General features: G+C 35.4%; 1 protein-coding gene and 1 long non-coding RNA gene across 10 annotated transcripts in view; both read right to left on the reverse strand.

Annotated features, from left to right (window-relative positions):
• LOC117330606 (plasma membrane calcium-transporting ATPase 2-like) overlaps positions 1 to 24,185 on the reverse strand; it is a 172,651-nt gene that overhangs the window by 32,554 nt on the left and 115,912 nt on the right. For 7 of the 9 annotated variants that reach the window (XM_033889031.1, XM_033889023.1, XM_033889024.1 and 4 more), the window contains 7 exons: positions 20,229 to 20,354; positions 16,430 to 16,585; positions 10,859 to 10,894; positions 9,382 to 9,411; positions 4,136 to 4,345; positions 2,197 to 2,411; positions 1,369 to 1,504 (listed from right to left, as the gene is read on the reverse strand). In XM_033889031.1, coding sequence (XP_033744922.1) covers positions 1,369 to 1,504; positions 2,197 to 2,411; positions 4,136 to 4,345; positions 9,382 to 9,411; positions 10,859 to 10,894; positions 16,430 to 16,585; positions 20,229 to 20,354 — 909 coding nt within the window. Of the gene's footprint in view, positions 1 to 1,368; positions 1,505 to 2,196; positions 2,412 to 4,135; positions 4,346 to 9,381; positions 9,412 to 10,858; positions 10,895 to 12,912; positions 12,937 to 16,429; positions 16,586 to 20,228; positions 20,355 to 24,185 lie in introns of all 9 variants that reach the window. The other 2 variants (XM_033889028.1, XM_033889029.1) reach the window with 2 other exon arrangements.
• Positions 4,406 to 6,281, reverse strand: LOC117330609. The gene is made up of 2 exons (XR_004533373.1): positions 5,171 to 6,281; positions 4,406 to 5,065 (listed from the first exon to the last, which is right to left on the reverse strand). It is a non-coding gene; the product is annotated as an uncharacterized LOC117330609 (long non-coding RNA).

The raw sequence follows: 24,185 nt of genomic DNA on the forward strand, positions 1-24,185 counted from the left end.
GTAGACCTGATGTGTTATGTACTGTAGACCTGATGTGTTATGTACTGTAGACCTGATGTGTTATGTACTGTAGACCTGGTATATTATGTACTGTAGACCTGATGTGTTATGTACTGTAGACCTGGTGTATTATGTACTGTAGACCTGGTGTATTATGTACTGTAGAACTGATGTGTTATGTACTGTAGGAACCCAATCTAGCTGTCAATCTGAAGGATCACATTTAATTTTTTTATCCTCAGAGTATAGAATGTTGCCTCAAATTATGTGACAAATGTTGGCAGGAAACCTGCCACTCACTGGTGCAGATCAATAGGGTTACAAAGGCTAACATTAACACTGGCTAGTGTTTCGAGGCTATAATTAGCTGCTAAGTGTGTACGGCAAGAGACTTGCTTTATGTAAATCAATCACATCATGCTGTACACATAGTATAATCTGTGATGTTGAAGATGTCTTTGCACTGTGGTTGTCATCTGAAGACCTTCGAAGGAGCTACCTACAGACTGGGAGTGCAATACTGACACCAAGTCAAACCTAACACGCCAGATACCAACAAGTCTGCTAATCCCAGTGGCAGCCTTACATTGTTTATTGAATAAACGATCAGCATGTTGATGCTAAATCTGACACTAGTACCAACGACAGTGCAGTGTACCCTTTCCATGACCTTCAAATCGTACTGTTGACGAGTAAACATGTTGTCCTCGCCATCCGCAGATTCCGCAAAATATTCAATTTTTTCTGAATGTTTATCTATTTCAGACAGTTTCACTCATTGTATTTGGTTTACCAGGAATTCATGAAGCACTCATTCTATTTATATTGTAAATAAACAACACATTTTTTTCTCTCAAAATTTCCAGATAAACCAAGATTGCATTTTCTATTATATGGTATCATGATACAATATTTACAAAAATTATATTCTCATGAATATAGAAAAACAACACATTACATTATATGTTATTTACAGATATTATTTCACATGACATCTTTCCTTCTTTGGCTTTGGCATGAATTTGATTTTGTTTGATTTTTGTAAAGTGAAAACAATGTGAAGATCGACAAAGAAAGAACCCCTCCATCTGGACAGTAATTGGAATGTGTGATTAACTAGGTATTTTTTTCACGAGGTCAAAAGTCATATCATTGACCAATGACCATCAGAGTCAATCAGGTGTAAAAATTGATGCTATGATATTATGGTATGAAAATATACTCAAATACTGTCAAGGAGTTCATAAAATGTCTTGTATGTATTTGGTGTCGCTGAAAAACTAAGACTTATATAAAAGTCAAAGAACTAGAATGCCTTTATTTAAAGAATTTTAAGTCCATTTAACAACTGGTCAGTCTTGTTCTTACCTCCAATGAAGCTCTGGACGACGGTCATTCTGTTAGTAGTGAGCGTGCCGGTTTTATCAGAACAAATGGCTGTAGCATTGCCCATGGTTTCACAGGCGTCCAGATGTCGCACCAAGTTATTGTCGTGCATCATTTTCTACAATATCAAACAAATATTTGAGTAACTCCGGTAATTTCTACAATATCAAACATTTGAGGAACTCTGTTAGAGACTATGCTCTTGTCAATGTCACATAAAAGCTTCCTATGAACTACAGCCCCTACTTCCATCCTGACAAGTCTGGAAAAGAAACTACCCAGGAAGAGGAAATGATGAATGGTGAATAAACATAACAACTGGTATGAGCACATTTCACCCTTATTTAATAGCACTTCACCCTAGCAAGCAACAGGCATACAGATTAAAGCCTACAAACATATAGACTCAAGCCCTCTGATCCTGTATAAATTATTTGTTTAAAACATTTAATGACTATAAGCTTGAAAGTATGTAAGGTAATTCATTCATTAATGACTATAACCTTGAAAATAGGTAAGGTAGTTCATTCAAACAAATTAGATTCACCCTTCCTCTCAGGATGCAAGACACAAAATTCAAACTTTGGACATTACAGATGCTCTAGACTGAGAAACTTACATATAGAAAATGAAAGTGGGATATCAACATTAAGCTATAATACAACTAACTTGACTCCAGGCTTCATACTTCTGTAGAAGAAGTTTTGTTAAGTGACAAAGAAAGACAAACTTTACAATATCACATAATCAAACAGGCACTTTGTATCTGGTGAGGTGGTAAGATACGAGGAAGCAAGGGGAACTACCTACCCTGACAGAGTAAGCAAGAGCCAGTGTGACGGCGAGGGGTAGACCTTCGGGTACAGCAACAACAAGGACTGTTACACCGATAATGAAGTAACTGACAAACTGCTCTATGTATTCAGCAGTCTTGTCGCTCGTCCACTCGTGTTGGTTGGTGACGAACTCGGTGATACAAAATTTGATGATGAGCACGAGTACTGTCACGACAGCGATAGCAGTACCTGTAACAAAGTAACATACTCAATGTATAGTCCATACACTGTCGGCATGGTTACATCAAAACAATGTCATCTACAATCATCTGATTCACTAATATCGTTACTAAATATCTAATTTCATCTTAAAAAGCATGGCAAACTTTTTGTTAAATCTTATCTCTATTTCAAACAAAAACATATTCTTATATATTAAAGAAGTTACATACAGATCCATAGAATATCCACATGGAAAAAGAGTATGGTGTCCGAATCATACAATAATAAAAAATATCCACACAGAAAAGGAGTATGGTGTCGAATCATACAATAATTCAGAAATATCCCAACACGATCCTGTCGGTTCACGTAACACTCATTATATCTGATTCTCAGAGTGGAACTGTAAGCTGGTCTCTACATAATCCAATATATCCAAACATTGTATAATGTCTATACCTGAGCATGACAAAGATGCTGAATAGCAAAATCAGGTGTGACTAGATTCAAACATAAGCTAGTCTGTTCACCTTATACAGAAATGAATATAACTAGGCACCTGTAGTACATTTCAAGGACAGCTAATGTAAAATTTGAAATCAATTTTTAGTTGGAGATGTTTAACTCTTGCCTAAGGCGACATTTGTATCAACAAACAGCTAATTGTTCAACAATGTAAAGGACACCGAGACTTTATGTGATGGTCAGAAATAGCCCCAGGGGTCACTTTCCACCGATATATCTTAATTGAATATTTACATCACCACAACAAATATTTTGATTATACGTCCATTATATTGTGTTATGATAAAGCCTGTTCATCCATTAGGTGCATGGATGGTAAGCTATCTTGCCAAATATCTTGTATGGGCAAAAAGATTTTTATATAGTAGAGTAGAGTATATGAAATTTTTACCATAGTATTTCTAAATTAATTAATGACTAAATTATTATAATTAAGTCACAAAGCGACAAAGAATTTCTATATGCATAATTCAGAATGCAGAACTGATGACCAGTAGAGGGTCATGGTCAACTGACCTAAATGCTTACCATATAGTAGGATTTTTTCAAACCAATCAAAGAAATTTAAGAGCATCTCTTATATACCTGTTAGACAGTGTATGCAAAATTCAACAGGCTATCGAAACAGTGTTGGAAACGTTAATTACCCTCTGACCTTTCCGGTATTTCGTTACTCTGTCTCCGTCTGGGATAGTGTCCGTTATAACAAATGAAAATCCACGAACTATACATCACTTTATTGTCCACTAATCAAAAAAGTGTTAAAAATGTTAATTACCCTCTGACCTATCAGGTATTTCGTTACTCTGTCTCCGTCTAGGATAGTGTCCGTTATAACAAATGAAAATCCACGAACTATACATCACTTGTCCACTAAATACATTGTTTTGGGCGTGAAGGGTCTGGTGATGGGTGAAGCCAGCGTAGTTTGGTTGACATTCGGAACACTCAGATTTTATTGATTCTATAATGACCAACCACGACAGCTACGTGCAGAGAGGAAAGAGAATGGCAAAATTTAGCCTATTGTTGCACTTGGATTGGTTGCTTGAAAAGTCATCTGAACATGACCCCTTACCTGCTATTGTCAAATCTTCTTAACCTTGTGTATAATGATGACTTTATTTTAATCAGATTGTTAGTTAGAGCACAAAATCTTACTGCACCTACATAGATATTTTAATTGAGATATAAATAACACTGGTGAGAATTAGGGGTTTTCGTACCTCCGTAACCTATCTGGATGGCAAGGCGAGTGAGCTTCGCCTGTAGGACGGACTTCTCCTTACGACTAGTGTTCTCCTGGGACTTCATGGCCTTCTCCTTCTGATCTAGCTCCTCGGCATCCTTCCCATTGGATACCTTGGTAGTGGAATTTGCATTCACTGCATTGTGGGAGTTTCCTGTAGGAACTGTAGGGTTTATCTGGTCGATATCTGTGAAGGGAGGTAACTCATATAAATATTACAAAATTATTTATATGTATTTTTTTTTTCTTTTCCTTTTTAACGGGATAATTTTTCCTTTTTTTTTCTTTCTTGAATCGACTACAGCTTAAAATAATGCAAAAACAACCCTGACCACATAACATGCAGCTGCTGAACAATAAAGATCTTCAAATTGAATATTTTGAAATAAAGCAGCAAATATCATGCATATTCATTAGTTAATTTTCCCTTTCTGAAGCTTACTGATAAAGCCTAGAGTTTAACAGACTGTAACGGGGGCTTGTTACAATTTTAGAAGAAAGCCAAAACATGTATCACACAGGAAGGAAACAATTATCACAAAGGTGAAAATACTTATGTAGGAATAATGCATCTGGAGTACATGTATATTGAGGGTTGGTACTAGTCTACTGTGGAATAAACAGCATTGTCACATGGGTGACAGTACAGGTACAGTGTAAGAAGGTGTGGAGGATATCCTAGGTAGAAAGGGGATGATGGGAAGTGTCAGGTGTGATTAAAATATCACTGTGAAGGAGAAGGGTCGACTCAGTAGGGGAACAGAGAGATCACTATCGTGTCGTTATTCTTAATGAACAAAGTCTCATTGGTCAGTCTGGTTAGGCAGTCATTACTGTTTGGTTTGAGACAAGGTTGTAGTTTGTGTTGGATTAGACGTATTGGTGGATGGTCTTGTTTGGTTTGAACCTAGCGTAATGGTCAGTGTTGGATCAGTCATATTGGTTGACATATCTTGTTTGGTTTGAACCTAGCACAGTGGTCAGTCATATTGGTGGACAGTCTGGTTTGAACCTAGCGTAATGGTCAGTGTTGGATCAGTCATATTGGTGGACAGTCTTGTTTGGTTTGAACCTAGTGTAGTGGTCAGTCATATTGGTGGACAGTCTTGTTTGGTTCGGAGAATTGTGTAATATGATCAGTTTCGTTTCATAGTCGGACCATTGTTTCATCCAGATTCTTGGAGGATATATTGGGCAATTACATTATTTTTTTATTTCAGTTTTCGCTCACATAAATTCAAATTAGGCAAGTGAAACGTTCTGATTTATTCCAGAAATATCTTGTCAGGTCGGCTAACATAAATGACACCAGGTTCTTAAAACTCATATCCATCTCACTCATCAAAACCCAGAAATGGAAGATTCTAGTTAAATGTAATTGGCAGACCTAACTAGAATGTCACTAGAAATGACAAAACATTACGGATGACATAACAGAAAATTGGTATGAGGAAGTAGACTAACACCATGTACAATGCTATGATTTATGATCGTGACATACCAAATAAATCCCAATCAATAGGTACTATATATACCGAGAGCATCAATATACCCCAAACAATTTAACAGAATAGAGCTCTTAATTCCAGCTTTAAACCTTTTATATGCAGACATTCAGATTTGTTATTATACATCTATTCTGCAATGGACTACATGGAAATGCTGTAGAAAGTTCGTTAATGATGGATGTGCTTGGATTTTGAGATGTTCCCAGTGGGGTGGGCGGAAGATGATGACTATGCCCCGATTTCTGAGCGATATGGTCCCTGTGGATCAGAATGGGAGCTATTGCCTGGCATTCCTATCTATTACAATAGGATGACCTCTGGTGACCTTGGTATCCATTGAAAAACCCGACATGGAAATCTGTAACAGGAAGATCATTCCCACTCTCAGGAGTGGTGCCATTTTCCTGTGGCTCTTCACTCTGAATTAGTTTCATATCCAGCATTCATTTATCATAGTGTTAACGCCATTTTTAAACTCTAATCATGCTTCAAAAGCATAAATGCACAAAATGCTGGTTAAATTCATCAATTATGAAACCTGTCACAAATACTTGTTAATCTGCTTTGAGGGATTAACAGGGGAATATGGAGGCTGTACCAACAGAGTACGCCCACTCAAACCACACCTATATGTGGGTGGACATGTTGTACCTGTAATGTCAGCCATTACTACTCTCCCTAGGACAATTCTCAGACACTTTATCTCAATCATGATGTAATTATAATGATTAAATTAAGAAATTTCTGACTCTCTATGTATTTCTTTTTCCACAACTAAATCTGATATTGTTCGGATGGGGATTATTACTATTTTTTTTAACAATTTCAAATTTCAAATGTCTGCCATTATAGATATTCATATCAACCGAAATTTGAATCACATCTTTTTATTTCATTGCAGTATTGGTGAATTCTTTTGGCTTCGATCACTTGGTATAAATTACACAGAACTTACCAGCCTACAGAATTACTATTACAGCTGAATTTACGAAGTACCGTACCAAACCATGCTTGAAACTTGCAATTATCATTATAACTTAAATTGCTATCGTCACACCAGTTTTTTTTTATAAATTCTACAGTCAATTATGTAGTTCTGCATTTACCTTCCACAATGTGATTTCTATAGTTGATAATTAACTTATTGTGTATTGATTGTGGATGTCAGGAGCTCACAGCCTGTAGCCGAAACTTTACTCACAACTCCAGCCCTTTTTGTGTACATCTATTGCGAGTGTCAGAAGAGCCCCTTCTACTATACTTATTGATTGCTATTACAACAAGATTACACAGTAATCATTCCGTCTAGATTCAGAACACAGAACAATGGAGAAAATGAGATAGTGACCTTCACCTTCAGGTGAAGGTTATGGAGATGGTCGATGATGATGATAACATGTGATGGTTCTTAAACTTTGAACTCTACCTACAAGACAACGAAAGACAGTCATGGCTGTTGTAAGACTTTAAAATACTTGTTCTAACAGATCTACATTGTAGTTTCAATAGCCCAGTTGGTAGAGCATCAGACTAACATGTACTCAGGTGAAGATCTAAGCATGCGGTTCAATTCCAGGCAGTAGAAGCCATGATCACGAAATGTCACTTCAGATTCTTAACAACAATGCTCTACATGGCATGTGATGGGCCTTTTGTTTTACTTTTAGCGAGGTAGCCACCAGCTACTACAAGGACGCCTATCTTAAAAGTTACTCTGACTGCTCAGGGGGCAATGATCTAACAATGAATACAATATTCTCAATTCTTGAAATTTACATTTGTTGATAAAAGTCAATTGATTTTTCTAAAGGAGATTAGGATTTTTGAACTCATTTACATATCATTTGAAATGCTAAGGTTAAAAATTCTTTACACACAAATCAAAATTTCCAAAAGAACTACAATTATTTAGAGGGTAAGTTAAACTAATACCATTAGGTGATCCTAACCAAATGTTAAATAAAGGAATTCCATTGCTACATAGCCATATAAAAACTATCATAGACGTAAATCTAATTCTTAAAGAATTCAGGGCTTTAATATTAAATCAATACCCTGAGACACGAAGTTATTGAAACTGAAGTTTGACATGAATAGGATCAGCCCTCTCCCCAAAGTTTCATAAACAAAACATTGGTACAATCACCTCAATTGACAATGCTATTGTACCTAACACTATGGATCGCATGAGCTAGGCTCTTATCTGGCTTGTTTGGCAAACAACAATTTATATTCACGGAATAGTGTGGCACCCGTCTTCTTTCATTATGTGTTCTAGTGCAAGCTGGTACAGTGTGATTGATAACGAGGACTGGCCACTCGGGACATCATCCTTGGGATAAATGCTAAATGATGTTTAATAACGCTTTCCGCTAACTTTCAGACTTACTGTCTCTTGTTTGGGATACTGTACAAACCTAAATACAAGACAATGAAGGTAGCATTTCATTGAAATGTTCGTTATTGGGAAGCTAGGGTATATGAAGTACTTAATCCAAATTAACGAAGATTAACCAATCAGATCTTAATAGATCGTCTTCAATACTGAGAAGTTTTTATCTTAGAATATTTGAGTTATTATTTGGGCTGTGCTAAAGATTTCATACCCTCAGAAATGGCCTCTAACAATAACTCTTATATGGAGAATAACTCCAGATATTAGCCATCTTAAGATATTAGCCATTCTTACGTTCCAAATGACCTGGAAAACACTTATTACAAACTATAAGACACACATTAAAATTAGTCAAATTATGTTTTGCTGTTCTGAAGGAGGTGTTTAACCATTATGGTGCTTGATACAAATCATCCTTTTTGGCTGGATGCAATACCATTAAATGTCTTTAGACATTCCTTTTACATAGGTCAGTTTAGTTAGTATTTTGAAGGTCATAGTGATGGTCAAGTGAAGGTCAACCAAGGACATCATAAGGTCAAATGTCAGTAAGTGTCTAATAAATCCATGGATAAAATGTGTATGTGCAATAGATATCAAATGGATAGCTGTCACTTGAACATGATGTTGAGAAGAAAGGAAAATGAATGGGGCATTATAATGCACACACAAGTGAGTTAAATATGTGTTATCTTTTGTATGAGGATCTGACATGGGTACCATTGTACATTGTACAATACACAGGTATTTTGTTGAGCAGATACAACACATTTGATATTTAGCAAAATACCAACCTCCTTGTCACAGAAAATCTAGACACTGTATTCAACAATACAAGTTTTCAAAATTTTCGAACGGAAGAGCTTTCTGTGAAAATAAATCTAATAATATTGTACAAAAACAAAGTTATTAAGATTAAATTGATTGATAGGCTACATGGCCTTGGAAATAACCAGCTATATCTAGAAAGTGAAGACCATTGGATTACAAAACAAATCCTCAATCCAAGTAATATCTGAACATTGATTGGAAGGCCTGGCAGAGCAATCAATAATCAGCATTGTCCCTCCCATTCCCATGGCAGCTCCTAAATCAAACAGCATGGAAGTCCATTGTGGTGAGATGGGGTGAGGAGGTTACCAGACAGTTGCCAAGGAAACCATTCATCAGGATTCAGTGGCTGAACTGTCTCTGGTCTCTTCACTACCAACTAAAACAAGTTAAAGGACTTCAGAAAGCCTTAAATTTTCGTGACATGGAGGTCAGTAGTTTGCTAGGACAACAACATGCAATGTGCCGTAGGCTTACGGAATCACATACCAACTTTGGTGTCAGCATCGCTAGTAAGCACTAATGGAAAATGAAACAAAGAAAGTAAAAATTAAAAATAAACTCATAATTTGTTTCAATTATTATAAAAATAAAACAAAAACTTATATAACATTTATAATATATATTTTGAAAATAATTTTGTTATCTATAAACAAAATTCCATTGCAAAACAAATCTTTCATATGCAAAACTGATATCAACATTTGGAATCGGAGAATTCTCAAACCAATACATGATCATTTCTTGAAATTATTAAAATAAATAACACATGCATTTTCAAAAAAAGAAATTCTATAAATTATGCAGAAATAAAATGTCATTTATTAAAGAAATGACATATCAACATTGTTATTCTTTCTTTGTAATAAACAATATTAATGTCACATATGCACTGATATTCTGAAATATTTTTTTTATTTATGTAAATTATTTGTATAGTAGGTGTATAAAGTTATATACATGTTTCTGATTATTGACCAAATTATTAAAGTGAGATTTTATTTAGTACATGTACAAATGTATTAGCCAATACAAATTGTCTAGACATTAAAATCACATATGCAATGTTATTGGTTATTTCAAAATAAAATCTAAACTAAATTCTATATCATATCAATAATTACCCAGTACAAGTCAAATATTGAGCACATAAAAACTTACCTGAGTATTAAAACCAAACATATCTTCCCAAGATTAAAACCAAATAAACAATTTCTGTAGATCTTCTATATTAAAATCATGGAGAAAACATGCAGAAAAACCCTCTAAAATAATGACGTTGAAAGCCCTGGTGGCAGTTACCGAGTTAGTCACATATAAATGATGGGAAAGATGATAAAATGCATCATACATGTTATACATGTGCAGGAATTAAACTTATCCAGAAACACAATTCAAAAACATTTCATTTCAAACGAAAGTATACAAAGGCTACATATTGTGACCATTCAAGGGTGGCCTAACTTTTCTTCCCGACTAACTATTTAGATATTTCCTGGCTCACCTAGTTTTTTCCCCCATTAAGCTGGATCAATTAAGTACACGGATAAACAGTTATACATTATTTATTCCAACAATTGAACTTTACTTCTGCTGATTTTCTTTTTGTTTTGAATAAAAAATATACTTACAAAATTCTTTAAATGGTATTTCTTTGGCAACTGTGACTTCACTTTTGAAGTCAGATAATTTAAAGCAAAATTCAAGATTTGAATATGTGTCACAATCTTTAATTATAAATCCTTTATGAAACTTGACTCCTATATTCATACACCTATGGTTCAATGCTAACGAAAGTTAAAACGGAAGTCGAACAGAAATCTTCTTTTCTATAAATATTTTCCTTCTCTCTTTTACTCCGAGTTGTTCATGGGAATAATTTAGTATCAAACACTTAAATGCGGATTAATTACAAAGCGTATTTTTTTTTTTTTTTTTTTGCGAGATAGAAGATGAATAAACTTACATGGAACATTCTGGCCTGCAGTGTTAGGGCGGGTGCCTGCAAGCCAAAACAACCGGGAAGCAAAGTTAAACAATCAAAATCAAGATGATGTCAAGATCATGTCCATATAGGCATGAATCCAAACAACAGGAACATAAAGTGATCTGGAAAAGGAGAATATGATATGTTACAGAATCATTACATGAAAAAAATGACAATATGCAATGAAAATGAAAAATGGGCAGGATGATACCAAAAGTATTGTGAGGCATGACAATACAGACAAACATCTAAACGAGTTAATGTTTTAATACTTCATACTACTGTTTGGACAATCTGGTTATCAATTGTCAAAATATTTATTTCATTTAAGTAAATGATGAATATTCAAAGCAGATAAAATTTCTATGTTTTAAAATTGCTGTTCGATTACTTTCTAGCACAGTTAAAACTCAATATTTGGTGCTCTTCAAATTGAGGGACTTTTAATTATGAAAACCAGATTGCCATTAGAAATATTCTGTGAGTGAACCATTTGAAAATTTATTTTGGGCTCAATTCATTTGGTTTAAATTAGTTAATTCAATAACATAATTTTCCTTCAGGAATCTTGTAAAAAAAACCCTTAAAACTCACAGAATATTCCATTACAACACAGCGAGACAGAATTAAGACGTTACAAACAGCCATACCCAAACCAGAAGTAGACAAACACACAGACGAATGAAGAATACACTACAGTGCAAGTTTGTGTAAAAGAAACAAAATTGTCAGCATACAGAGACTATGACCAACCATAATGACAGACGTCAAACTAATACAATGATACGATGGGGATGATTGTTGATAATGTTAGTCATAATTCCCACGTGCACATTCCAAACCACATCATTTCAAAGTCTTGTAAATTAATATCAATAAACACCTTTTTGTCTTTAATTCTTCAAACAAAAATGAAAAATGAACTATATTTTGTTAACAACAAGAGGCCCAAAGGGCCTTAACGGTCACATGAGATTTGAAATATTTCAGTTAATTTAATTGACCCTTTTTAGCCCCTCCCATCAGCCCCTGGGGTTCAGTCAGGGCCAACATGTGCATTCCATCAAACTGTTATCCCATGCTGATAATGTTGACCAGGTTAGAATGAGCTCCAATACAAATCCGACAAATAATAGTCAAAAATGTGATTTCCCTATATAAACTATTGTAAAGTTTACCCCCTCCCCAGGGGCAAACATGAGACCCCAGGGTCATGAAATTCACAATTTTGGTAAAGCACCATAAGACCCTTCCATCTATGGAGAGTTTTTGATTCTACCAAATATGAGAGTAGAGAAGAAGATTTTTGAAATTTCAGTCAATTTGACCCTTTTTAGCCCCGCCCATCAGCCCCTGGGGGTCAGTCAGGGCCAACATATTCATACCATCAAACTGTTATCCCATGCTGATAATGTTATCCAGGTTAGAATGAATTCCAATACAAATCCAACAAATAATAGTCAAAAATGTGATTTCCCTTTATAAACTATACTAAAGTTTACCCCTTCCCCAGGGGCAAATGTGAGACCCCAGGGTCATGGAATTCACAATTTTGGTAAAGCACCACAAGACCCTTCCATCTATGAAGAGTGTTTGACTCGTCCATATCTGAGAGTAGAGAAGAAGATTTTTGAAGTTTTAGTCAATTTGATCCATTTTGGCCCCACCCCTCAGGCCCCTGGGGGGTGGGGACCATATAATTCACAATTTTGGTTGACCTTCAGCCATAGTAACTTTCTGCCAAATTTCATTGAATTTGGTTAAGTGGTTTTGGAGAAGAAGTCGAAAATGTAAATAGTTTACGGACGCACGACGAAGGACAAAAGGCGATTAGAATAGGTCACTTGAGACTTCGTCTCAGGTGACCTAAAAAGTTATGCAAATTTCATAAACAATAGAAATATCCTTGCAGTAGTTAAAACTGTTATCAATATGGCACTGATGTGGAATGGTATAAAAAGAAAGCTAGACTATAAAAGACAAGGGGAGATAACCAGTGACGTGTTGATGCGTGATATGTTTTCGTACATTACCTTTATAGGATACTACAGTCACCTCTTTCATTTTCATACAGAAAACAAAACAGTCAAGCATGAATGTCAAACCATTTACACAGCCATGCTTTTAGTTTCAAACTCCAAATCTACTCTTTGATCAGTCTAGAATTCATTCAGAAAAAATTGACTGGATTTGTCTTCCAGGTTGCTCTACTTTAAACCAAGACTACAGAAAATATACTAAAGTGTATTTATAACTACATGAATACAATACATCACAACGTTTACCCTTGCACTCCTCCAATACAGTTATAGAATGGTCAGTTGGTTTGACCATTCTGTTGCATTAGAGAAGAATGCAAGTCAAATGAAATTTTCAAGGAGGCAAATCAATTAAAAGTTATTGCACTATGTTTTAATGTGATAAATAAAATTTTGTGTTAGCTTTTTTTTAATCTATAGACTTGTTAAGTTAAATAGAATGGCTTATTACAATAATAATTGTGAAAAAAAAAACTATTTGGAAAATGAAACTAAAACCTGACATTCAAACTTTAACACATATAAAAACAACATCACAGATTTCGCTTGCTTGCTCATGGTATTTAGATATTCTGTATTAATACACAATAAATGCTTTTTTAGAATTCAACATGTCTTGGGCCTGCGAACCAAGACGCAGCTGAACAAGACACCAAACTAGAAATCTGACTTGGTTTTATAATATTTTTTTTTAATAAAATCACTTCAGGAGTTAAACATTTAAACGATTATGATTTGATATGCTCATTGAATACTGGGTAAGACTAGAGATTTTTGTTCCAGAAGAAATAAGATATGGGAGACAAGCAATTTTCTGTATATAGAGGAGGATACCAATCTATACGGAGCATCTCCCAAACATGCAATGAAGAAAACAAACCTTTTAAGTGTGAATTCAGGATATTATTAGAGAGAAAAAACACTGCTCTATGACGGCTTAGAATATACTCTTACTATGTTGTTAAAATAAAATAGACTTGAAATGTATTCTTTATTATCATTATTATCTTTAAAATGGTTGATCACGAAGTTGAGCTGAAGCGTCCCCATTTCCCAATCAGAGTAGCTAGTCTACAACATACTTGGAATGAGGAAAATGTTCATTAGTTTAAAACCAATTAATGCTATTGTAACTTCTGATCAACAGGATATCAGTTATAATTTAATATTCTATTTTTAACAAAAGGTGACTTTGAATATATAGAGAAGGCATTCCAAAACTGAAATTGACACCTGCATTTTGAAATTGGAGGATAAGATGAATGAACAAGACTGAGCGACAACATTAACTGAAAAAAACAGGAAAACTAGTAACTGTGATGTTTTTTGTTTTGTTTTTTATCTATAAATCTTATATTCAAGTTATGAGATTATTTTATACGTAAGCACTTACACATTATGATAAATCAGTTTGTAAATGGTTGAATTGTTAATGAAATTCATCAGATGCAAGTAAAAGTTTTTAAAAACGGAAGAAGAAAATGTTTGTAAGACATAAATGCCCCCGCTGCTACTTGACACCCTGAAACACAGTTTGATGAGGATCGCATCAGCAGTTTCTGAGATTAGCTTGTTACATTGTGACAGGACTGGATGGGACAGGAGGGTAACACTATATGTCCTGGGCAGGAAAAAATGCATTGGAAGGTAATAATAATATCTCTGAATTCACACATTAAAAAGATTTTGGGTGAGAGCTAGGATATAGCTGTTCATATCACTTCACCAAAACATTATATACAGTGTACAAATTCTATACTTCTCTAATACATACTTTATCAGCATGCATATGACTACACCACAAGATATAAACCTTGAGACAATTTCATACGAGGCAGCATGCGGTTTATAAGACAATGAGAGAGCCGTTCAAAACCACTTTATCATTTTCACAGTTTTCTAATTGATTTATTTTTATTGATTTTAACACAAAGTGTTCTGTGTACAACTGTTTTCAAAGAATGCCAAAGAGTGACAAATTCTGTATCAATTTCAATCTCAAAATGAAAACAGACTCGACCAATCACATTAAGCAATGTGTCTGGAGGACGGTATCAGGTTTTGAACAGCCTACAATTGCTAGACATTTGAAGTTATATAATTGGAAACACCTCTCTAGATACATACTGTTTCATATCATTGCATGACAGCTTTATTTGTTTTGATTTAGAATGGAAGGAAATGACCGCGTATCAGATTACCCAAGAAGACCATCACATCAGTGGTTCTAACTATCCAGTCTACCGCCATAGACCTGACAACCTCTGCTCGAGTAGACAGATCATTTAGCCTTTGCAACCGAAAATGTTTATAACATTTATAAAAGAATCAAATCTATATTTAATGTTATATTTTTGAAAGCCAATTTATTGTTTCTTTTTTTTCATATTTCTTTTTAAATAAACCTATTGTAATACAAAGCTACAACAAGTATACATTTTCATTTTCAGATTCTTGAAGTGAAACAAGTTTATAGCTCACAAAATGAAAATATATATCATTGTTTGAACAGCATTATTATTGAATGCAATCAATCAAATTCAATAGATGTAGAATATCTACCGTCAATAAATGATATTTTTCAGAGTTTTAAGACGTGTAAATATGCACAAAGAGAAAAAATGTTTAACTGGTAGTTATTGATTGAATAAAACCATGATCTTTTCCCAGGACTAATATTTCTACATCAGTCATTTAAGTCAGAAGGTAACAAGAGCAGCTATCACAATGCAATGATATGAAAGAAATACTAATATAAGGATTTCAAAATAATTCATATCAATATATCATATATACACAAAAAGAAATGCCTATGTTTAATTTAGAGTACACACACATATTAGATATATAAATAAATGAACTAGATGATACATCAGAAGATAAATCAATCAATAAATGTTCAACAATATGCAGCATGAAATCATAAACTTGAGACATTCATGTGTTAGTATTATAAATATATGTATGTGTATTCCCTGTGGGGTGTAAGCTACGGAGGCTGTATATATATAGTGGATTGTGTGGGAGGAGGATGAGATATACAGGGTACTAGATATATATATATATGATTACATGCTAACCAAGGCTATCTGTATGTGTATTTACCATTCCCAGAAGGTCAGACTTACTTTTTATGTACATATCTACATGGGAACATAACACCAACTGCATTCACTAATTTCTAAATTAATCAATTCATCCAAAGATGAAAGAATATCTACATCGCCTATCACTAAATTTCCATATGGTCGTATCTGGCATATTTCCATGTTAGTGTGTGGCTACCAGACTAACTAATGGTGTGTGAGTATATATATACAATGTATATGCATGCTTCCTTGCTTGGTTCCCAGTTCTACATGATGCAAGGCAAGCTCCAAATTGCTTGTTTCTGTATCATGCCTTCATGCTTGTCCCTAGCTGTGTCAGTGTGTGTGCTATCCACCTAGTATACCCGTGTTTAGGATTAATTCCCTCTGTTGAAGCATGTAGCTTGCCAGCCCAATAATACCTGCATTGTCTCCTTTCACTTTCGATTTGTCTTTCTTGTCTTTCTTTTCGTCCTCGTCCTGTGACGCCCCCAGCAGAGCAAATATGATGCCCGTTTGCGAGTTGACACCTACTGCAGTGACCACCATTTTACCGCTGCCTTCCATGACATGGGTACCTAAAACAAGGTTATCAAATAGAAACAAAATCTTTTTTGAGTTGGTTTATGAAATGTCAGCATGCAATTTGCATTAATTATTGTTTTTTTACCATTACTATCAGCTGCTAGGGACTAAGTTGTGAACATAATTCTGTTTAATTAATCCCTGTGCCTTGAACACCAACCCAATTGACAATCATAACCTTCCCACCTCAGCTCATCACAAGGACAAGAGAATGATATGGAGGCCACAATCATGCCATCTCCTGGCTTAGTCTATCGCCAAGCTTTCATTTTCTGTTTATTAATAAATGTTGCTGATATATTACAATTCAGATTTTCTTCTCATTCTTCTTTTTTCCAATTTCAATTCATTAAACAACCTACCCACACCATCCCCATTTCATATATAGTCTACTGGAATGAGAATAAACAACCATATATGTAATATCCAAGTCCATCAATAAGCAGTAATAAATATCCAATGTAAACAATTTTAATCTACAAACAACATAAAATCATTTCATCTATCATTAACCTGTACTTTGGGAAATCATTTCTGGACAAAAAAAACACTTTCCAACTAGAAATACTCATTTCTTTCTACAAAAAGAATAAATTTATAATTATGTGGAATAAAATTTGTGTTCATCTGGAGACTACATACAGGGCTTGCATGCACATAGATCAATGTTATGATAATACACATTTGTCACCTAAGGTAACTTCTGGGTATGATGTACCGGTAGTGAAATACAAGCCTCTGTTTCTACTGTCGTCATTCTCAGACTTACGACTCCACAGTGTAGTCTAAGAACTTTTAATTTGCTCGGAAGAAAAGATGCTCTCACGTTTTGTAGGCAACTGAAGAAAGCTATAAGTTAGAGAATACATGTGAAGAACCGATGGTGTCTCAGATTTAACAACATCTTATCAAACAGAATGTTAATTCTATCACAATAAAAATTGTGAATAGAAACTAGAAAATATCTGTAGGACATAAATGCCCACGCCGTCACTTGACACCCCAAAACCCAGTTTGGTGAGGATCACATCAGCAGTGTCCAAGATTAGCTAGTTATATTACATCAGGATGTGATGGGACGCGGCACGACGAGACGGGACGGACATGGGTAACACTATATTTCATGACGGGGGCATAAAAAGTCATGAGCTGGATACCTTACTCACCTCCTAATGTAAACAAAATGAACAATCAATAACATTTCTGTGTGTCTACTGTCTGCTGACAGTCTTTTTTCCTCTAAGGAAATGTTTTAACAAGAATTTCTTTTTTAAGGGAAAATACATAAATCAAAGTCAGATATCTTTTTCTAGATTAGGAAAGTGTTTGAATTCTATGCATGACACTGGTATTGGACAAGGTTCCAAGCTACCCAGATTCCATAATCTAGTGAATCATTGTATACAGCTTCTGTGTAATTGACCATCAGAGAGGACCCAATGATTGGCTGGGCTTGACAAATGGCTACTTTCCATGCCAGCCCTATATAAAACTCTTATGTCAAAATATATTGCTTTTGGGAGAGATTACCATACCACAACCCTCCAAGACTCTTTCTTGGACTTGATGGCAAGAAAGTCGATGCCTTAAATAGCTGTTAGTCAGGGAAACCGAGAACAAAAATGACCCCATGATAAATTTGTTAAGACAAATTTGATGCCTCCCTTCAAAGCCTTTGTATCTAAAACAAGGAAAATGGCCTCCAGTAAACTGAATATTCATGAAGCTGTAAGAGAATACACTATTGTATTGGATGTCAATATGTCGGATCTTTTTCCATAAAGTACTGATATGTCAAGGAATGCTTTTTACAAGGCTGATTTATTTTATCTAATCCAAACTTTTCCAGCCAAACAAAAGATTTAGGAGCCTGATTTGTGAAATATATTCCATGAATAAACATATTTATCAATCATTACAACAAAAGGAATGATCTAGACCTTGAGATGTAGGTCACTGTGACCAAAATCCTTAGTTGACCTTTGACATTTGCTCAAGTGGTACAACTGATCCTGTAAGTACAATATCCAGCATCATGTAACAATTCCAAAGTTGTCAATTTTGATGACAGTTTTGCATTCTTTGACCTCTGACCTAAAAAATCCAGGTGACAACAACCTAATTACATATAAGTGGGCATTATGTGGTTAATACAAATTATATTCAGTTTTCCCGAAGACATTTTTTAAAGGTGGAAAAAGTACCATGAAGACAAAATTTTAAGAAAAGGATGAAGAATCCAGTATCAGTGAAATATATCTCCCAATCATAACAAAGGATTTCATCAGGAATTCTTAGCTAACTAACTCAAAACCTCAACAAAGCTCCAAAACAAACTGACCTATGCAAGCCTCACTAAACATATTCAAAACCATATGATGTTTGTAACAATCAAAATAACTAAGAATATTACCAAGAACCAAATTGCAATGCTCAATGATCAAATCCATAGAATAAGTAATTGATGTCATTTCTGTATGAAAAGTGAAAAGCTTCTGCATATTGATTTGAAAGTAGCAGCAATTTCAGGTCAGATATTTGTACAGCAAAGATGGTAGAAAGGTAGAAAGCATTTACATGAAACTCTTTATTTGGTATCTATCAGCAGCTACCATATTGTCTTAATGCGAGTTAGAGCACTGCTATCCTATAGGACGATGGAATCTCCACCAAACACACCACCACAGGGCTAACTCACACCCAGCACAAAGCCAGAGGCATGCGTTGAGATCAAATCTCTATTGATTAAAGACGCAAATGACCTATATTGGTCCACTACCTCCGGAAAAAACAACATCACATTTCCTTGTTTACCAGGAAATCTTTGAATTTAATGGAAATCTCTTTCTGTACAGTTAATCCTGCTGTAGTAAATATTAACACATCAAGGAGAAGCATCTCCATAGCCTTTACTATTAACCCTTCAATATCACAGAAGCAAATTCAGGTTAACTTTTCCATATCAATATATTTATTCAATAAAATAACTTAATTTTTCAAAATTTATTTGTTTGAAATTATCAAAACATCAAACTTTAATAAATTCTTTATAGAACAAACTTTCACTTTATAATATTCCTGAAGAAATATTTATATTATATAACATGTATTAATATAGTCTTTTAAGCATAGATACTTCAATATCCAGTAAATAATTGTTTGCTAATATCCTGAACTGTAAACCGTCCAAATTTCCAGGTGGTCCTGTATAGTATCCACATAGTCTTATCAATAATTTTTTCACATTTCCTGGAGACTTGTGTATTAGTAATATTTCTAAATATCCTTGAGCCCGTGTGCGACGTGACTACATAAACACTGAATGCTGTTACCCTTGCACAGCTGACAAGTACAATTTGCCTTAGCACATCAGACCACCAGGAAACTCAGCAAATGTCAAACATGAAAGGAGATGGCTGCAGACCTAACATAAATATTACACACATTTAAAAATTTGCACCAATTATCTAAACTGTGATAGCTACTCAAGAAAAACAAACTAGGCTTGAAGCTATAAGGTGGACACGATGGCAAAATATATTGTCCCTCTCACACTGTTCGTTATAATGTAGCCAGGGTCAGCAAAGTTCACCGGTTTTTTCCTGACATAAGGAGGAAGTATTTCACGGAACTCACCTGAGAGAAGCATGGGATCTCTGACCTCCCCCTTTTTCACATGGTCAGATTCTCCTGTTAGTGAGCTTTCATCTATTTTTAGATCATTACTTTGGATAATAACTCCATCAGCAGGTAACAAATCACCTGTAATAAATCAAACATATCACATTAGTCTAATTAAGGTGGTATTTTATCATACAAGTCACACAAATACTTCAATCTAATCATATAACTTTTAAATTATTTTGTATAAGCTTTAAGAAAGTATTCAAAGTCAAAACTTTATTGCAAAATTAATCTTCTGAGCATATATAACTTATTGTACAAGCATAACTTATCGGGCAAGCCTTCTGAAAGTGTAACTTATTTTACAAGGCTTCTGAAGGTATAAACTATTGTACAAGCCTTCTGAAGGTACAACTTATTGTACAAGCCTTCTGAAGGTACAACTTATTGTACAAGCATAACTTATTTTACAAGCCTTCTGAAGGTATAACTTATTGGGCAAGCCTTCTGAAGGTATAACTTATTGGGCAAGCCTTCTGAAGGTATAACTTATTGGACAAGCCTTCTGAAGGTATAACTTATTGGGCAAGCCTTCTGAAGGTGTAACTTATTGTACAAGCATAACTTATTTTACAAGCCTTCTGAAGGTATAACTTATTGGGCAAGCCTTCTGAAGGTACAACTTATTGTACACGCCTTCTGAAGGTGTCACTTATTGTACAAGCCTTCTGAAGGTATAACTTATTGTACAAGCCTTCTGAAGGTATAACTTATTGGGCAAGCCTTCTGAAGGTATAACTTATTGTACAAGACTTCTGAAGGTGTAACTTATTGTACAAGCCTTCTGAAGGTGTAACTTATTGGTCAAGCCTTCTGAAGGTATAACTTATTGTACAAGCCTTCTGAAGGTGTAACTTATTGGTCAAGCCTTCTGAAGGTATAACTTATTGGGCAAGCCTTCTGAAGGTGTAACTTATTGTACAAGCCTTCTGAAGGTATAACTTATTGGTCAAGCCTTCTGAAGGTGTAACTTATTGTACAAGCCTTCTGAAGGTATAACTTATTGTACAAGCCTTCTGAAGGTATAACTTATTGGGCAAGCCTTCTGAAGGTATAACTTATTGTACAAGACTTCTGAAGGTGTAACTTATTGTACAAGCCTTCTGAAGGTGTAACTTATTGGTCAAGCCTTCTGAAGGTATAACTAATTGTACAAGCCTTCTGAAGGTATAACTTATTGGTCAAGCCTTCTGAAGGTATAACTTATTGGTCAAGCCTTCTGAAGGTATAACTTATTGGTCAAGCCTTCTGAAGGTGCACTAACTTATTGGTCAAGCCTTCTGAAGGTGTAACTTATTGGTCAAGCCTTCTGAAGGTATAACTTATTGGTCAAGCCTTCTGAAGGCGTAACTTATTGTACAAGCCTTCAAAAGGTATAACTTATTGGTCAGGCCTTCTGAAGGTATAACTTATTGTACAAGCCTTCTGAAGGTGTAACTTATTGTACAAGCCTTCTGAAGGTATAACTTATTGGGCAAGCCTTCTGAAGGTGTAACTTATTGGTCAAGCCTTCTGAAGGTATAACTTATTGGGCAAGCCTTCTGAAGGTATAACTTATTGTACAAGCCTTCTGAAGGTGTAACTTATTGGGCAAGCCTTCTGAAGGTGTAACTTATTGGGCAAGCCTTCTGAAGGTATAACTTAATGGGCAAGCCTTCTGAAGGTATAACTTATTGTACAAGCCTTCTGAAGGTATAACTTATTGTACAAGCCTTTTGAAGGTATAACTTATTGGGCAAGCCTTCTGAAGGTGTAACTTATTGGTCAAGCCTTCTGAAGGTATAACTTATTGGGCAAGCCTTCTGAAGGTATAACTTATTGTACAAGCCTTCTGAAGGTATAACTTATTGGTCAAGCCTTCTGAAGGTGTAACTTATTGGGCAAGCCTTCTGAAGGTGTAACTTATTGGGCAAGCCTTCTGAAGGTATAACTTAATGGGCAAGCCTTCTGAAGGTATAACTTATTGTACAAGCCTTCTGAAGGTATAACTTATTGTACAAGCCTTTTGAAGGTATAACTTATTGGTCAAGCCTTCTGAAGTTGTAACTTAATGTACAAGACTTCTGAAGGTGTTGTATTATGGAAGACTAATTTTGAATTTTGAATTATTGCATAAAATCTGATGATGCGTATTGTAATATCTGAAAAGTGACCCTAACTGATGAAAGTGTTGTTTATAAAGTCAATCTTTCCACACAACAGACTTTTTTCTATAGATACCCATTGATATCAAATATGACGCAAGGATGATCGAGTATCAATATGTCTGTACAACATACAGCTATACAACCCTTCCCCATGATGATAACACCATGTCTATATCATAATCGTATCCAATCACCCTCACCGCGATGATGACACCCACTATGTCTATATCATAATCGTATCCAATCCCCCTCCCCACGATGATGACACCCACTATGTCTATATCATAATCTTATCCAATCCCCCTCCCCAGCGATGATGACACCCACTATGTCTATATCATAATCGTATCCAATCACCCTCACCGCGATGATGACACCCACTATGTCTATATCATAATCGTATCCAATCCCCCTCCCCGCGATGATGACACCCACCATTCCTATATCATAATCGTATCCAATCCCCCTCCCCCACGATGATGACACCATGTCTATATCATAATTGTATCCCCCTCCCCGCGATGATGACACCCACATTGGCAGCATCAATTATACCACTCAAGTCCTTTGACATTCTCCCTCAATAATCAAAGTGATTGAATAACTCTGCATTAAGATCAATACTGGGCCAAGAAAAGCCCTGTCAATGGTAGGTCTGGACTGTAGTGATTTAATAGAGTATAATAATATGTTGCTTGTTAAGCTTCAGAGAGCCTAATCCTCTCGAGGCCTCTATGTCCAGCCAACCCTACAGAGGATAAAGAATTGATCGGGACCTATCCACGGAGATCCACGGAGACAAGACGTGGGGAGAGGGGCTAATTTTTTACCCATGACACATTACAACCTGTTGAACTCTAGTAGATTGAAGCAATAGTGCTTGCTATAGCCGTGAGTAAAGTCTGCCTCTGGTCCAAAGCATTTGTCAGGGAAAATATATTGATGACTACATAAGTAGGCAGACCAAATATGCCATAAATCTTTTTTTCTAAATAGCTCCTTAGGGACCTGGCCGAAACTGACAGGAGCTAATGTAGATATCTGTGATGTACGATTAGGATTCTCCCTTATAACTTCAGGTCATGCTATGTCTGACTCTACGATATACTTGTGTGTTACCCATACTATATCTGACTCTATGATATACTTGTGTGTCACCCATACTACGTCTGACTCTACGATATACTTGTGTGTTACCCATACTACGTCTGACTCTATGATATACTTGTGTATTACCCATACTACGTCTGACTCTATGATATACTTGTGTGTTACCCATACTACGTCTGACTCCATGATATACTTGTGTATTACCCATACAACGTCTGACTCTACGATACACTTGTGTGTTACCCATACTACGTCTGACTCTACGATATACTTGTGTGTTACCCATACTACTCCTGACTCTACGATATACTTGTGTGTTACCCATACAACATCTGACTCTACGATATACTTGTGTGTTACCCATACAACGTCCGACTCTACGATATACTTGTGTATTACCCATACTACGTCTGACTCTACGATATACTTGTGTGTTACCCATACTATGTCTGACTCTACGATGTACTTGTGTGTTACCCATACTACGTCTGACTCTATGATATACTTGTGTGTTACCCATACTATGTCTGACTCTACGATATACTTGTGTGTTACCCATACAACGTCTGACTCTACGATGTACTTGTGTGTTACCCATACTACCTCTGACTCTACAATATACTTGTGTGTTACCCATACTACGTCTGACTCT

The sequence above is a fragment of the Pecten maximus genome, chromosome 7, assembly GCF_902652985.1.
Source record: "Pecten maximus chromosome 7, xPecMax1.1, whole genome shotgun sequence".
Taxonomy (NCBI): Eukaryota; Metazoa; Mollusca; class Bivalvia; order Pectinida; family Pectinidae; genus Pecten; species Pecten maximus.